The 14,983-nt window shown below is 39.2% G+C and overlaps 1 protein-coding gene across 4 annotated transcripts in view; it reads left to right on the forward strand.

Annotated features, from left to right (window-relative positions):
* The window catches only part of gramd4a (GRAM domain containing 4a), a 51,924-nt gene extending 38,308 nt beyond the window's left edge, over positions 1-13,616 (forward strand). For 2 of the 4 annotated variants that reach the window (XM_067582395.1, XM_067582398.1), the window contains 13 exons: positions 868-959; positions 1,600-1,691; positions 1,961-2,009; positions 2,133-2,204; positions 2,288-2,331; positions 2,453-2,562; positions 4,241-4,395; positions 4,910-4,939; positions 5,854-5,998; positions 6,232-6,325; positions 6,672-6,762; positions 6,919-6,987; positions 8,448-13,616. In XM_067582395.1, coding sequence (XP_067438496.1) covers positions 868-959; positions 1,600-1,691; positions 1,961-2,009; positions 2,133-2,204; positions 2,288-2,331; positions 2,453-2,562; positions 4,241-4,395; positions 4,910-4,939; positions 5,854-5,998; positions 6,232-6,325; positions 6,672-6,762; positions 6,919-6,987; positions 8,448-8,558 — 1,154 coding nt within the window. In that variant the 3' untranslated portion in view covers positions 8,559-13,616. The remainder of the gene's footprint in view (positions 1-867; positions 960-1,599; positions 1,692-1,960; positions 2,010-2,132; positions 2,205-2,287; positions 2,332-2,452; positions 2,563-4,240; positions 4,396-4,909; positions 4,940-5,853; positions 5,999-6,231; positions 6,326-6,671; positions 6,763-6,918; positions 6,988-8,447) is intronic. The other 2 variants (XM_067582396.1, XM_067582397.1) reach the window with 2 other exon arrangements.
* Positions 13,617-14,983: the final 1,367 nt, after the last annotated feature.

Below are 14,983 nucleotides of genomic sequence, written 5' to 3' on the forward strand. Positions count from 1 at the left end.
ACGATTCGATTTGACTTTCGATTAAACTTTTTTTTTTATTTCAGCACTGACGGCTATGACATTGTTAGACTATGGAGTCTTGATTTGTAAGGATCAACAGATCGTTTATGCCCTGACAACTGTCATTTACATTTTTAATTCTTCTTTAAAAGGATAGGCTACATGGTATCAGGTGTGATATAACCGCCATATTTTTTTGGAATGTACCTTTAGGCCATATGGTCAAATTTAACTAATTTATTTAAAATTTAATAACAATAACTTCTTTTATTTCACCAGTCAATTGGGCAACACAAACTCGAAAAGAAGAGCCACTAGATGGCAGAGGGGTACTTTACAACAACAGCTGGTTTTGCACTTTTTAGATTGTCCCTGTGCACTCGTCCCACAGCCGGCTGTACATAGAGGCCAATGTTATTTTCGCTTATGAGTCATTGATCCGGGAAGTTTGATTCTGTCAGTATGTTTCCAACTTCACCGAAGTGTGTAGCATAGCCTACAAACTATAGTTTGTTTTTTACACAAGTTATGGGGAAGGCAAAATGTTGCCACATGGGTGACTTCAGGGAAGCAGTAGGATTTTCCAGTTCTTTTGTTTCTCCATCATCTCCGACTCCAGTAGTGGCCACAGTGTCTCAAAAAGTATTGAAGCTGCAGGCTACCTGTAAGCTACCTTGTGTTGTAGAGGTAGATGGGATTGGAGAGAAAAAAAAATACTGGGAGAATCACCAATCCTGCTTTTGATTTCAAAGGTTGAAATCAAACGCTCGTTTCAATCGATTTTTGATGTAGAATCGAAATCCTGACACCCCTAAAATGAACACACACATGAACCACAATGAATATATCCCTTTACCCTTGTTTTAGAGCGAGGAGCCAGACCTGTCACCAACTTCTTAAGGAACCTCTCCGCCTTATCTAATTGGCACTCAGTCTACACCTCAGCTATTGCCTTCATTGTGAGTATTCACTTTTCCTTCTCATTATTTCTAACACTGTATTCTTATAAATTCAAATTATTTCAGCCGGTTAAGTTTAGCCCAATCGGTCTTACACATCCAACACGTAACAGTGAAATGAAAAGAAAGTCATTTCTGCTTTGACAGATTGCAGGGGCCTCTGCCAAAAGACCGCAGAGGTCTCATCAGACCTTCATTAATGTCCACAGCCGGTGATTATTTTAAATCATCTTCAACCCCATTGATTGTGGCCACACATGCCAAAGCCATCTCAGATTCTAGTGATGATCCCGCTATAGTGTTGACAGGAGACTCTTAATAGCATCTTTCACTGCCAGTGAAGTCTCCAAAATTAAAATGCTTTGAGTCAGTGTCAGAATAAGCCTCCCAAATCATAATTGAAGGAAATCTTTATTGAGGTCTTGTCATCAGTTTGTCTTTCTCTCATATGTAGAGCAGCACGGTGTTTTTTTTAAGTAGAGGCCTGTCAAATAAACTTGGTGGTTATTAAGAATATACCAATATGTTAGAAAAGTAGACAGGATACATGTTGTTAAACTGTAATTTGAATTGAACACATTGTTGTAAACTGTGATCATCACTATAAATCTGCTTTATGTTGTGCTCTGTTCTGTTGCAGATCTACATGAATGCTGCTTGGCATGGCTGGGCCATTCCCATGTTACTCTTCCTGGCTATCCTGCGCTTGTCCTTAAATTACCTCATCGCCAGGTACAACATTTCTCTTCAGTGGACAGTCGTGTATTAGAGAGACATCCACTGTGCCATTTTTTAAAATCATTTAAAGTGGAGCATTTCGGAGATCATTATGAAATGAGGGCATATTAGTATTTGTCAGACATCTGTCTGGACTTGGATCTTCAAACTGGGACACCTGGTCACCGTTAAAGTAATAAAAGTTGTATAGATGTTACTCAAAAGTAACATAGTAGTTTTGTTGCTTTGGTTTATAAAAGTGCACACCTCTTCTTACTTTCCAGAGGTTGGAGGATCCAGTGGAGCATTGTGCCTGAGGTCTCTGAGCCCATGGTAAGACGATTTCTCACTGCTTCCTGTTTTCTTTGTTTCAGTAGGAAAAATCTATGAGTGAGAAGCAAAGGAGAATATTAGTATATAGTCTCACTAACCTGTTGTCTTTTTCGTGTTCTGCAGGAACCTCCAAAGGAAGACTTGACTGTATCTGAGAAGTTCCAGCTTGTACTTGACGTTGCACAAAAAGCACAGGTACAACATTGTTACTCCTCAAACCAGTGTGCACAGATACTGAAACCGAATTTATTCAAACAGTGTTTCAACTCTCCTTGCAGAACCTTTTTGGCAAGATGGCGGATGTTTTAGAGAAGATAAAGAAGTAAGTTTAATCAGTTGTATTTTAAATTAAAACACTTCAACTTTTAGACCATATTGACAGATATTGTTTCTCTCCTCCGTGTGTGTGTGTGTGTGTGTGTGTGCGTGCATCTGTCTGTCAGCCTCTTCATGTGGGTGCAGCCGGAGAGTACCCGCAAACTTTACATCTGCCTGTGGGTGGCTTTCATCACCTCCTGCGTCCTGCCATACAAACTGATGGGTTTCATGATCGGTGAGAGACACACACACGCAAAGCTTCTCTATCCTTTTGTACATAACTATGCAGGATACTTGAATGAATGCAAATACTTCTATTCAATCCGGCGCACACAAACAAATGCATTCATAAGACTTGTGTAACTGTTCTCCCTTTGCCTGTGAGGGGCAGCTGTAGGCTGTTTACATGCCTGTCTGATAATATTAGTTACTGCTACAGTATTTCTTGTAAACAAAGTGTCTCCAAACGGCTTTCCTCACAAGATGCTTAGAGAAAATATAGTTGTAGACACAATGGCTGTGTTTATTCAGTCAGCAAAATATATTTGTCTCCTCATGTGAGCACTAAATGAACTTCATTTCTACTGTAAATGAGTCAGAGAACCAAAATCAGGTGGTCGATTTCTGCATTAGAAACTAGCTGTCGGCATTTTCACTAAAAGTATGACATCTGCAGCCAATCCAACAGAATTGCTTACACCAGTTTTGTGGCCCGGCATACAGACCTGAACCAGATTTTATTGGGATCAAAATGATCAAAAGCAGACTGCTTCAGTGCCAGCCATCAGATGTGTTCAGTGATTCAAACAGATAGGTTGGAGAAACAACTGACCAATCAGAGCTTAGTAGGTGGAATCAAGAATGGGGATATCATCTTCTTACATAGCTGGCTTGTTAGGTACCTAGCTACATTTATGAAAAGTAGCGACAGAAAAACGGCGATGAGCATAGATTAGATCGACACAGCTGCACAAGAAATGCAGAAGTAACAACTCATAAATCAACATATTTCTTCAACCAATTTGGCGAGCGTGGAGTTAACTGTTTGTAGCTACTTCAACTAACTGAAATGTCGTCTGTGGCCGGCAAAGTCACTCACAACTGATTTTGTTATGATAAAACAAAACAAAATAACCCCTCACCCCACTACCAACACAAAATCAGCTGACATGAGCTGATATATATCAAGCTGAACCAATGGAGTGAAACAAAATGACAATTCAGTCTGTTTATCAGGCTAACTGTAGACCTTTATCACAGCAGACCTTTTGGTAGCATAAAGCACAGGTGTAAATAATAACATTAGTGATGCCTCAGCTCCATTTAGCTGCTTCAGTTTCAGGATTCTGGTATTGTGCATGCTGTCACTGCTGTAGCTTAATGGCACATTTGAATAAGACAGAGACATCGTTAATGATATTAGTAACACCTGTGCTTTTCCCACTGTGAGTCAAAATATCTTTGGCTACTGCATTTTGAATTTTGTTGTGTACTAAATGTCCCTGTTATCACAGGTGTTGTTGTCAGCAATAAGTTATTAAAGAGACCTAACTCCATTTGTACACTCAGTGCCCATTTCAACCTGTTATGTTGTAATATGTGCAACATAACTCAAGGCTTGTTTTTGTTAATGAAGTAAAATTACAGTCCCAACCACTCTTCATTGTGTGTGCTAAACAATATCGAAATGTGGAGGTAACTGACACAAAAATCATTTTCAAAGAATATAAATGATGTGAAGGATAGAAAACGACGCACCATGAATGCCACTGAGACTTAAACCGATAAAAGCTTTGAACTTTGAAATGTGGAAGGCCTTTTAAAAGTGACGTTATTGGAGGCCATGTTTTTCACAACTTTGCTGCACAGTACAAGATTTTAATTTTCTCCTCTCACTGCCTTGTCCTCTCCAGGCCTGTACGCCGGTATCAAGTTCTTCATCATAGACTTCTTGTTTAAGAGCTGTCCGAAGCTGCGGGACAAGTACGACACTCCTTACATCGTGTGGAACAGCCTTCCCACTGACCCCCAGCTCAAGGAGAGGACCAACGCCACTGTGTCACGGCGGGTGAGGAGCAGAAACACACACTTCATCCACTTCTTCATTGCCTTCTCCTGTTCGTTCATGCTTTCTCAGACTAATTAAACATACGGACCATTTGACACAGCTTAGTCTGAATCCTAAGACAGAACATGTCTATAATGCACAAAGCATAAGATTATTCATGCTACCCTAATTCTCTGTTGCTAACCTAAAAAGCTGAAGTTTATACCTACAGAGGCATCCCAATCTGTCTAGCAGCTACAGCAGTGATGCCGTTGAGGTCCACTGGAGTTCAGTTACAGGTTCAGTCTTTCATGTTGGCAAGAATCCACCTGCTGAAGTGTCAGTCTAAAAGAGAAAAAAAGGGGTCAATAATGTCACAAAATATCTTCACTCCCGTCAATAGTACATTAAAAATCAGCCACTCACTGTTATAATCTAATACCAGAAAGTGTTTTATGTAAGGTTGAGTGTGTGAGCATGTGTGTCTTTGTTGTGGCGTCAGTCACAGGTGTCCTCTGTCGTTTCTCTCTCTCAGCTGTCTGCCTCTGAGAAGGTAGGGACTCTGGTGTGTCTCCCTTTGGTTCCTCTACTGTGCCTGGGTGTGCCGCCAGCTCACCTCAAAGCGTGTGTGTGCGTGTGTGTGTGTGCGTGCGCACACGATGTGTGACACACCATGGGACTGGCCGCTAGTGTAGAGAATGGATCAAAATGTCATGATAGCCAACAATAAAGGTTTTTTCCTTCTAAAATTGTTTGTGACAGTAAATTAAGACAGTGAGTCTGTCTGTAAACTTTAAAATAACGATTGACATTTTTGATCCATTGTCACAGATGCTTTGTGAGAAGAAGTAGCAGTGTGTTTACTGAGTAGCTAAAATGCACATAGAGTAGCCCCTTTACATAGTTATTTAATATTAGCTCAGTAAATCCTCCCTGTCCCACAACTGTATGTAGTAATTAACCCCAAAATGTCATTGCTGTTAGCTGTTTTAAATGTTGGTTCATTTCCTACAACCTTATTATTATAACATAAACATTAGTGCACAAAATGATCCCTTTGACCTTAATATGTAAATAAAGGTGCATTTTTAGTAGAATTATATTTTTTCCACAGATTAACAAGTACTTTTTGGCCTATAAACTGGTTATGTATGTTGAGTGAATGATGGCCTCACTCTCTGCTTTGCACGTTACACCTGAGCCTGCAGCAAACAAGTGCACACGCAGAGAAGCACATAACGCAATACTGGAAGTGGAAGAGCTGTTTCAATATCGGCTACTTATCTCAATATTTCTGGGAAGCTGTAGTCTTATCGGACATGACGTGTAGAGATGCTTAACGTTAAATATTTCTCCCTCTCCTTCCTCCTTTCCCTCATCATCATCTTTTCTTCCTCTTCTCCCACGTGTCCTTTCTGCCTGTGTTTTGTCACCCTGTCTGTTTTTCCTCCCTCCTCCTCCTCCTCCGTTTCCCTCCAGGTTCAGCCGGTGGCTTCTCGGAGCAGCCTGGCCACCGTGCCATGTGGGGTGAGCAGAGAGGAGGAAGCAGGTCGCTCCCACAGCACCAAGAAAGGAGCCTTTCATGAGGTCTTCAACCTGGCGGAGTCAGAGCGCCCTCTGGCGGGTGAGACCACTTACTGTATCTGTGTTGTCATTTGCAATGACATCTCTCATGTTCAGCTGCATTGCAATTTGTACGGCTCACATCTTATTTGTCTTAGTTTGTAAGATAAAGTTTAAAAAATGCTTAATCCATCTTTATGGTTGGAAATGATAGACTAAAGTTGCAAGATAAAATCATAACCTAGCTTAGAATAAGAAATAATCTCTTTTTTTCTCCATCCTGTGTGTTTTCAGTGTGTGATAACGGCTGGAGGTGTTGCCTGATAAACAGAGACAGGAAGATGCCCACAGACTACATCAGGAACGGAGTGCTTTTCGTCACAGAGAAGTAAGTGGGACATCTTCTCTCAAGAGAACATCTTTCATCGTTAAATCTGAGTGAATGAGAGAAAAAAATAAGTTTTTAAAGGTGCAGCAGGGAGGAGAAACAGGAAACCGTAGACGTTTTAAGTAAATGAAAAGCTATTAGCTTACTAGCAGCTACACCACATCTCTCCCTCCCTCCCTCCCTGTCTCTGTGTCAGTCAGTCAGCAGTGGATCGAGTAGGACAGCCCTTCCCCCAGAGAATATCCCTGATCTTTAAATCTCTTAACCTCTTTGGATATGTAACTGACAAGAGGTCCATTCAGTTTGTCGTATGTTTTGCCAGCCTGTTTGTTTTCTGTTTTCTCAGTTACTTGTGCTTTGAGAGCTCCAGCTCCCGATCTGGCTCCTCCAAGAAGAATAAAGTTATCAAGCTGGTGGACATCACTGACATACAAAAGGTAATCACTCTTGAATAATCACCAAAAACATTTAAATAAGGGGCGTTGCTCACACACTTACTGTTGACCATTAAGATTTGATTTTTAACACTTTTTAATAATGTGTGGTTAAAAAAACCCAATAATGACTTCCTGTATTTTTTCTCACCACTCCAGTACAAAGTGCTTTCAGTCCTACCAGGAAGTGGGATGGGCATCTCCATAGCAACTCCTTCTACTCAGAAGGTACAGTATAGAAAGACCGTTGTACGAGACACCAAAACACAGCCAAAAACACAAGATACTATAGATTGAAATCAGGTTAATGTATTCAAGTTTTGCAGCTAAAGTTCACCATGTGTATGAAGTTTTTCAAATGGCTTGTATTCAGTTTAGTATGCATATATTAAAGATATAAGAAGTCTAAAACATTTGTAGAAACCTAGATGTTGTTTGTGTCAGAGTCCTTGCCATCAACTCCGAAAATGTCATCAATAATTGCTATGAATTATTAATTAATTAGTAAGCCAGAGAGAATAGTTATTAACAGACTGAAATGTAATGTTGAGGGATGTAATGAGACATTAGAACTAAAACAATGGTCAAGATGCATTCTGTAAGATGTATAACATACACACTATTGACTGGCCAGCTTTGCACATTGGCGCCCCCAAGTGGAAACATGAAGACACTGAAAATTTGAGGTCTTCGGAGATGTGACCATGTGATCAGTACATTTATTTAAAATTAAAAAATATATATATATGTTTTTTACTTATCACTTAAATTTATTTTTGGTTATTGGTTGAAGTAATGAGCTAAGTGATGACTCACCACCGTTTCTGATAGTTTTCTAATTATGATTAATCATTCATGTGTGCTGTAATTCATCATCAATGACCATGTCATCACTGTGCAAAACTAATTTGGTGTAGTTTCTGAGATAATGTGAGAGATTAAGAGTTCCTCTACGGGGAGAGAATATTTGAATCATTCTTAATGTAAATAATCCTTTTAAAGTAAATAACCAGCAATTTTCTATATTTTTCTTAAACTGATTCTACTTAGAAGTATTGTGTGTGTGTGTGTGTGTGTGTCCAAAGTCTAATATACTGTATCTTATTCCTCTGTGCTGTAGACCTCTGTTGTCTAAAAACTATTAAATGTCAACGAGTCACACCGTTGCGCTGGCTAACATGTGCCTTCGCCCCAAAGATTACAGTCATGTTAGTTTGTTAGAAACCTCCAAAGATTAATTAACAGCGATCACGTTTTCAGTCTTCAGTTGCCACACATGCTCAGTGGTTTCTGCCAAACAAGGCACTTCTCTCCTGAGCCTCAAAACATGATCACTATATTAGTCTTTGGAGTTGTTTCTAAAAAAAAAAAATTCTAGTAACCATTGCCTTTGGGGACAAGGAACATGTCACCCAGTGCAGCGGTGTGGCTCATTGACGAGTTTTTAATAGTTTTTAGACAACAACAGAGGTCTACAGCACAGAGGAATAAGATATATCAGTCTTTGGATACACACACAATACTTAGGTAAGTAGGATTAGTTCAGTTTGGTTCTGCACATCCAGCCAAACCCTTTAAAAACCACTGGGATTATCTGAAAAATGCATGGTCACAAAGCTGGAAACAGGACTGTTCTTCTTGGCTCATATAATTACATATCAATCACTCAGCATCTCTGTCTCCTGCAGCCACTGGTGTTTGGCGCCATGATGCACAGAGACGAGGCTTTCGAGGCCATCTTCACCCAGTACATGAAGATCATGACCACCACCAAACCACCAGCCAGTGCAGAGCTCTAGACGGCCTGCGTCCTAATCAACACATCTCCACACCGGGGCTTAAGTCTGGGGCCGAGAGCCTCCTGAGTTTCAACTGGACTGGAAGATACTTTGAAACACCACACTACTCCTGTTCTGCGCGAGCCACCTCCTCCTCCTCCCCCTCCTCCTCCTCCTCTTGTGACGGGCCTCCGCTTCCTCATCGACGCTCATCGCCCAGCTTTGATTGATGGATTCCCTGTTTAGTCCACGTCGGAGGGGGGATATGTGGGAGTATCCGCTACACGTGTAGTTGGGATTTAATGATCACACACTTCTTGCAGGTGCTGGGAAAACGGACAAAATCCACTAACTGGTTCCGGGAGGAGTGAGGATCAGTGTGGTTTTTATCAATCAGCAGAAGGCCGGTGAGGGGGCTGGTTCTCCTCTCCCACCTGACTGACCAACTAACTGGCTTCCTGACGTAGTCGTTTCCGTGTTTGCATGTGTGAGTGTGTGTGTATGTGTGGGCAGAAATTGTCTTAAACTGTGTCAAGTATCTATTTTTCTCTTCACTCCTCAGTCAGTGAAGAGACTTCTGCTGTGGTAGGAAGAATTCAAAAAGTGCTCATACGTAAAACAACTTATATACGTAAAAAAACAATATCATAACACCTGGAAGATTTAAAAAAAGAAAAAAAAGTTCTTTAGGTTGCCAGACATCTGTAGAAACCAATATGTAAGTTTAGCTTTATAAATCACTGCGAAAAACAACTGTCAGTGTTGAATTTTTAGACATTTAAGCTCGCTGATTGGTGCCTAGCCCAACAAAATTATAGTCGTGTGAGCGGTCAGTGATTGTTTTTTTTTTTAAAAATGTGTATTAGCTGTGAAAATGTCAGATGACTACTTGTCTGACACAAAGCCTTTCTGTTAGTTTACATTGCTGCTGTCAAAATTTTTTTTTTTTTTTGAATTTCTCCTCTTCTTTATAGACACAGACACATCTCAGCAGCGACAGTACGTTTTAGTTGTTCTTGTCGGTTTAACAGAAAATCTGCTGCGCTCAGCATCCGCTTCGGTGTTTTGTAAGTGTGCGTAACGTGTAGTGAAATGTTTTTGTTTTTGTTTTGTTTTTTCAGAAATGCCTTTCTTTTTGAAAAACGTCTTTTCTTTTTGTCTTTTTGTGACAGCCTTTGGGATGAGGAACCGGTCCAGGAGCTGTTGATTGTGTCAGAAATGAGAGCACAACCACTGTTACAGTAGATGGTTCAAACACTGACTGCCATTTAGAGTTTTGACACAGACCTCCCGTGTCTAAGCTTTTCTTTTGAAGGCACAGTCTGTAAATATATAGCGAGAAATTCTTTTTTTTTTTCCCCCAACAATGGTATTCTCCCTGCACTTTATTAGAAAGTTAACTGGCATTCCTGACATTTATGCAGTTGCAGTACAAGCTCATTACTCACCAGTTACGCCCTATGGTATTTCACTTCTGTCTACTTGGGCCAGCTCAGGTTCTTTTCCTGCTGGTGTTAGTGCAACTCAGCACAGCACAAAGCACATTGTATTAATACAGGATTGATGTCTGCCACAGGGAGGATATTATTATTATTATTATTATTATAATTATTATTATTATTATTATTATTATTATTATTATTATTATTATTATTATTATTATTATTGTTATTGTGAGCAAGACAACTTTCAAGCTGACCATAAAAGAAGAAGGTACTTTGACTTCAAACGATTACTTTCACATCACAGCCCACAAAGGGCTCCCTCACACATTCAAGTGTTGCCGTATTTCAGCATTTGACATTTAAATCCGACCTTGATCGCCTAAGAACAGAGGAGAAATAACATCATATTCACTTTTTAAAATCAGAAAAGAAAAGACATGCCTAATAAGTTTGTTTTGTGTTTTTTTGTTTTTTTGTTTCTGCTTTACTGTAACGCCACAGTGAGTAGAGATTGACTTCTGGGTGCTCTTCCACTTGTTCCAGATTGTCTAAATGTGCGCTTTTTTTTTTTTTTCAATAGAATAGTAGAAAGTATATTGAACTGGATATTTCAACGTCACTTTATTTTAAGACACCATTCACAAGAGTAAAGCTGGTATTTACTCTTGCCGAATGGTTTGATATGTAGAAATATAATGCCAAACTACGTCAGACACTTTTATGTGTTTTGTGAGATGAATGGAGATAATGGATAATGGGAGCTGGAGGTGACGGATTTCTCTTCAGATTTCTAATGAGAGACAGTAGAGTAGCTGTTTACTGTGTGTCCAGCAGCACAAGCTTTAGTTTCCTTGTAAATCTTACAAAACACTGTTAAAAAAGGGAGACCTTGACATTTAAATATTGACATTTATTCAGGTAATTTTTACTCACAGGCCACTTCTTTCTAGTTGTGTCACCATTCCTCAAGAAAAGCAGAGGATTTCTTTCCATTATCTGCCTCACAGGTTCCAGGTAAAAAGATAAAACAGACTTAAAATGTCAAGGTTTCTCTCTTAAGTCTATACAAATCCTCTTGTCATCATTATCAATTAGAATCAACTGAACTGGATATGAAATTGCCAGAGATGCAATGGACCAGTTCAAACATTAGACATTAATATTATTTTTAGTTAAAACTAATTAAGAATGGATATTTTTCATCCGTATGATTTTTTTTGGACCGGGCTTGTTTATTGATAGGCTGCCTTCCCAGACATGGATTTCTATTTTTGTTTAGGAATAAATTTGATCCATGAACGGGTAACTTGTTGGATATTAGAGCAGGTGAAGTCAGTAAAGTAATGAACACTGTCTCACTGTGTGATTGGATGGCACGCCGTAGTCTTAAAAGCTTTTACCTGAAGCCTTTTGTAATCTGTTAACTCTGAAAACCAGCTCTCTGTTAGGTGTTGGAGACCCTAACAAGGCTGCATTCAGACAAAGCACAGAATGTATCACGTTCTAAATGTCTAGGCTACTTTTTTTTTTTCTTTTGCCAAATCTTTAATTTTCTGTCTGCCATATTCTGCCTAAGCTCATGTTTACAGAAGGTTGTAAAAATTATTTAGTTCTTTTTTTTTTTCTTCTTTTTCATAACAACCCAGTTTGAATTCCTTTGACTTTGGAGTTATGAAGACTGGACTGCTGTTGTTTGAAATAATGTCTCCGCTCTCATCGGCTCCACACCACTCACATGACTATCTCTGCTCATCTTTAACCAATAGTAAATCAAAACATAGTGACAGCAAGAGCAGTATTTTAAACCTCATACAGCATGTAAATGGTCATATCCAACATCTCAGTACTTGGTTACAGTGTAGTGGAAGTTACAGTAAAAAAAAAACCAGGTTCACAGGCTTCATGCAGAGCAGAGATGGTCATGGACTGAAATGGCAACATCAGTGTTTTTGACATGTAGTTCCCTTCATAGTTGTGACACGATGCACCTTTTTTGAAGAGTTATTGAGACAGCCAGAAAGAAAACATTGTTTTTTTTAAATGAAATAAAATATATGCACACACAATACTGTAAGGCACTTATTAGAGAAGCATCCAGAAAAATGCTCAAAGGGATTGTTGAACATTTTGCGAAATACAGTTATTAGCTTTATTGCTGAGAATTAGATGAGAAGATTGATACCAGTCATGTACAGTACAGAATTTGTTAGCTTTAGACAGAGCCACTTGCTAGTAGATATTGTTAAAACAATTACTTTGTGAACTTGGTTTTGTCCATATCCATAATATTCATAAACAGTCTAATGTAATTTTCCCAACTTTTTAGCTGTAATTTTTTCTGTGTAAAAATGTCTACATTAGGTTTTCTCCCTCCTGCTGTTATTACAGAAATGTCCCTCGACTCGCCCATGTTGAACTTAATTGCCATTATAGCAAATGTTAGGAACTTTGACTAGCCTTTTTAGTCCAGCCAGGACATTTAACCTTATGGGAAATAGTGTTTGTTAAAGGCTGCTAAAGACTGAAATATTTAATAAAAATTAGTTTAAAAAAATACTGTCCTGATCTAAACATACAGTGTGAACCACACAACATATTGTTAAGTAAGGTCCAAACTGAATTTTTAATTATTTGCGTCATTACAAATCAGGGTGATTTTGAATGAGGTTTTCTGGAGGAGAACCTGGAAGCAGTTCTTGCTTCACTGTGACAGTCAGCTCTGTTTCTCACTGTCTTCAGTTCATTTGGTTGCTGGTTCAACCTGTTACATGCAGTGCAGTACAGTTAGGCCTTTACAGCCATTGTTAATAAGATTAACCGCTCAGCAGTCACCTATTTGCACCTGAGATTTGACTGTACATGAACACACAGGAGCGTATTTCCCAAAATGTCTAAAAACTATACCTTCAATGTAATGAATTGTAAGATGCACATAATGACTGCCATACTGTGCAGAGGATACACAACACTCTAATGAACTGCTGTTGTAAGAGTGACAGGGACCTTGTCAAAAACAGTGGTGTTGCCTTCTCAAGGTCCCCTCCGCTGAATCTGGTGTCCTCACTGTTGTATTAAATATGAAGTTCCTCTAACTGTGTGTAAATGTTGATTTAAGGGTTTTCTAAAAGCATTTCAACATCTAAGTGATCCACTTTGAATGTACAGTACTAACTGTACTAGTTTAGACAATTCACAAATGAGTTGTCTCATGGCTGCAAATAGCCTTAATCTGACATCATCACAATATGACCGAAGTAAATTTAAAAAAGGTCAAATAAATGAATCTCCAGGATTCAGTCCTGTTTTATGGACTGAGACAGAACTTGTAACATTTGCTACAGTCAGTGAACTGCAAATTAAAGCCCAGGTGCTAGCGGGAAGACAAGCCCATAGCATTCACTGCAAGGAAACACTGCAGTCATTACAGTGAGTCATTTGTCATCTGTGACAGTTGCTATAATGACTTCTCTCTTTCTTTATTTTTCCTTCTTTTTTTTGTCAAAGAGGAATTTGTATACAAATTATTGAAATGTACAGTGAAGTAAACGAAAACCACCGAGTTTTTAAAAGACATGTCTATTGTAAAAGATAATGTGATGTACATTTTTTAATTTAAGTAAATGAATTTAAGGTATTTTGCTCTTGTGTCTGTCATCTTTTGTTAATGGGAAGTTTATAAAATGAACGATTGGTGAGTTATACAGTTGGATGTAAAAGTTTTGGCACCCCAAGTGTTCCGAAGTCTCAGGTTCTTTCTACAAGGTCTCAGACCTTAATTAGCTCGTTAGACCTGAGGCATGCCAATAATTGTCATTAGGAAATGTCAGCTGGTGCCAGTTTCAAAGCTTTACAAATACTCTGACTCTTCAAACCTTGTGCAAACACTCAGCAACCAACTCTAAGCAGCTGTGTGAGACTCTGAAAATGAAAGTTAATGATGCCTACAATGCAGATAAAGGCTACAAGAAGATAGCAAAGTGTTGTCAGCTTGCAGTTTACACAGTGTGAAATGTAATTAAGAGATGGCAGTTTAGGGGAACTGTGGAGGTCAAGATGAGATCTGGAAGATCAAGAAAAATCTTTGAGAGAACTGCTCGTATGCTGGTCAGAAAGGCAAATCAAACCCCCCATTTGACTGCAAAAAACCTGTAGGAAGATTTAGCAGATTCAAGAGTGGTGGTACAGTGTTCCACTGTGCAGTGACGCTTGCACAAACAAGACCTTCATGGAAGAGTTAGTAGAAGAAACTTACCTGCATCCTCATCATAAAATCCAACATCAGAAGAATGCAACAGAACATCTATAGAAGCCTGATGCCACAATCTTTGGCCACAATCAGCAAAGGTATGTCTAGAGGAAAAAAAGAGCAGCATTTCATGAAAAAAAAACACCTTGTCAACTGTTAAGCATGGGGGTGGAACTATCATACTCTGGGGTTGTGTTGCAGCCAGTGGCACAGGAAACATTGCACGGGTGAAGTGAAGAATGGATTTCACTAAATACCAGCAAATTCTTGACGCAAACATCACACCGTCTGTAAAAAAGCTGAAGCTGGAAAGATGATGGCTTCTACAACATGAACTTCTCATAGACTACCTCAAGAGATGCAAGCTGAAGGTTTGGAATGGCCCTCACAGTCCCCTGACTTAAACATAATTGAAAATCTGTAGGTCAAGATAAAAGCAAAAGTTAGTAAGAATCATTCTCATGACCACACCAATAGTTCTTCCAATAGTTTTTGAGATATTTCTGTCTGAACCAAAGGTGACGGACATAGAACCATTTCCCCCGCATGGCTACAAAGGTAAGGATACGACAATCGGCACATTCTGGAGGAAAATAATATAAAGTAGGCAGGTAGAATCATGTTGACGATTTCTTATTTTCGCTGTTTGTCTTACTAGTTTTGGAACAGTTTTCCTCATGTGATGTTCCTCCATTCTGAGACACTCATCTCTAGTTGAATTGCCTTCTGTAATGCACTTCTAATCCCCAAAACAA

This window comes from Thunnus thynnus, chromosome 23 (genome assembly GCF_963924715.1).
Source record: "Thunnus thynnus chromosome 23, fThuThy2.1, whole genome shotgun sequence".
Taxonomy (NCBI): domain Eukaryota; kingdom Metazoa; phylum Chordata; class Actinopteri; order Scombriformes; family Scombridae; genus Thunnus; species Thunnus thynnus.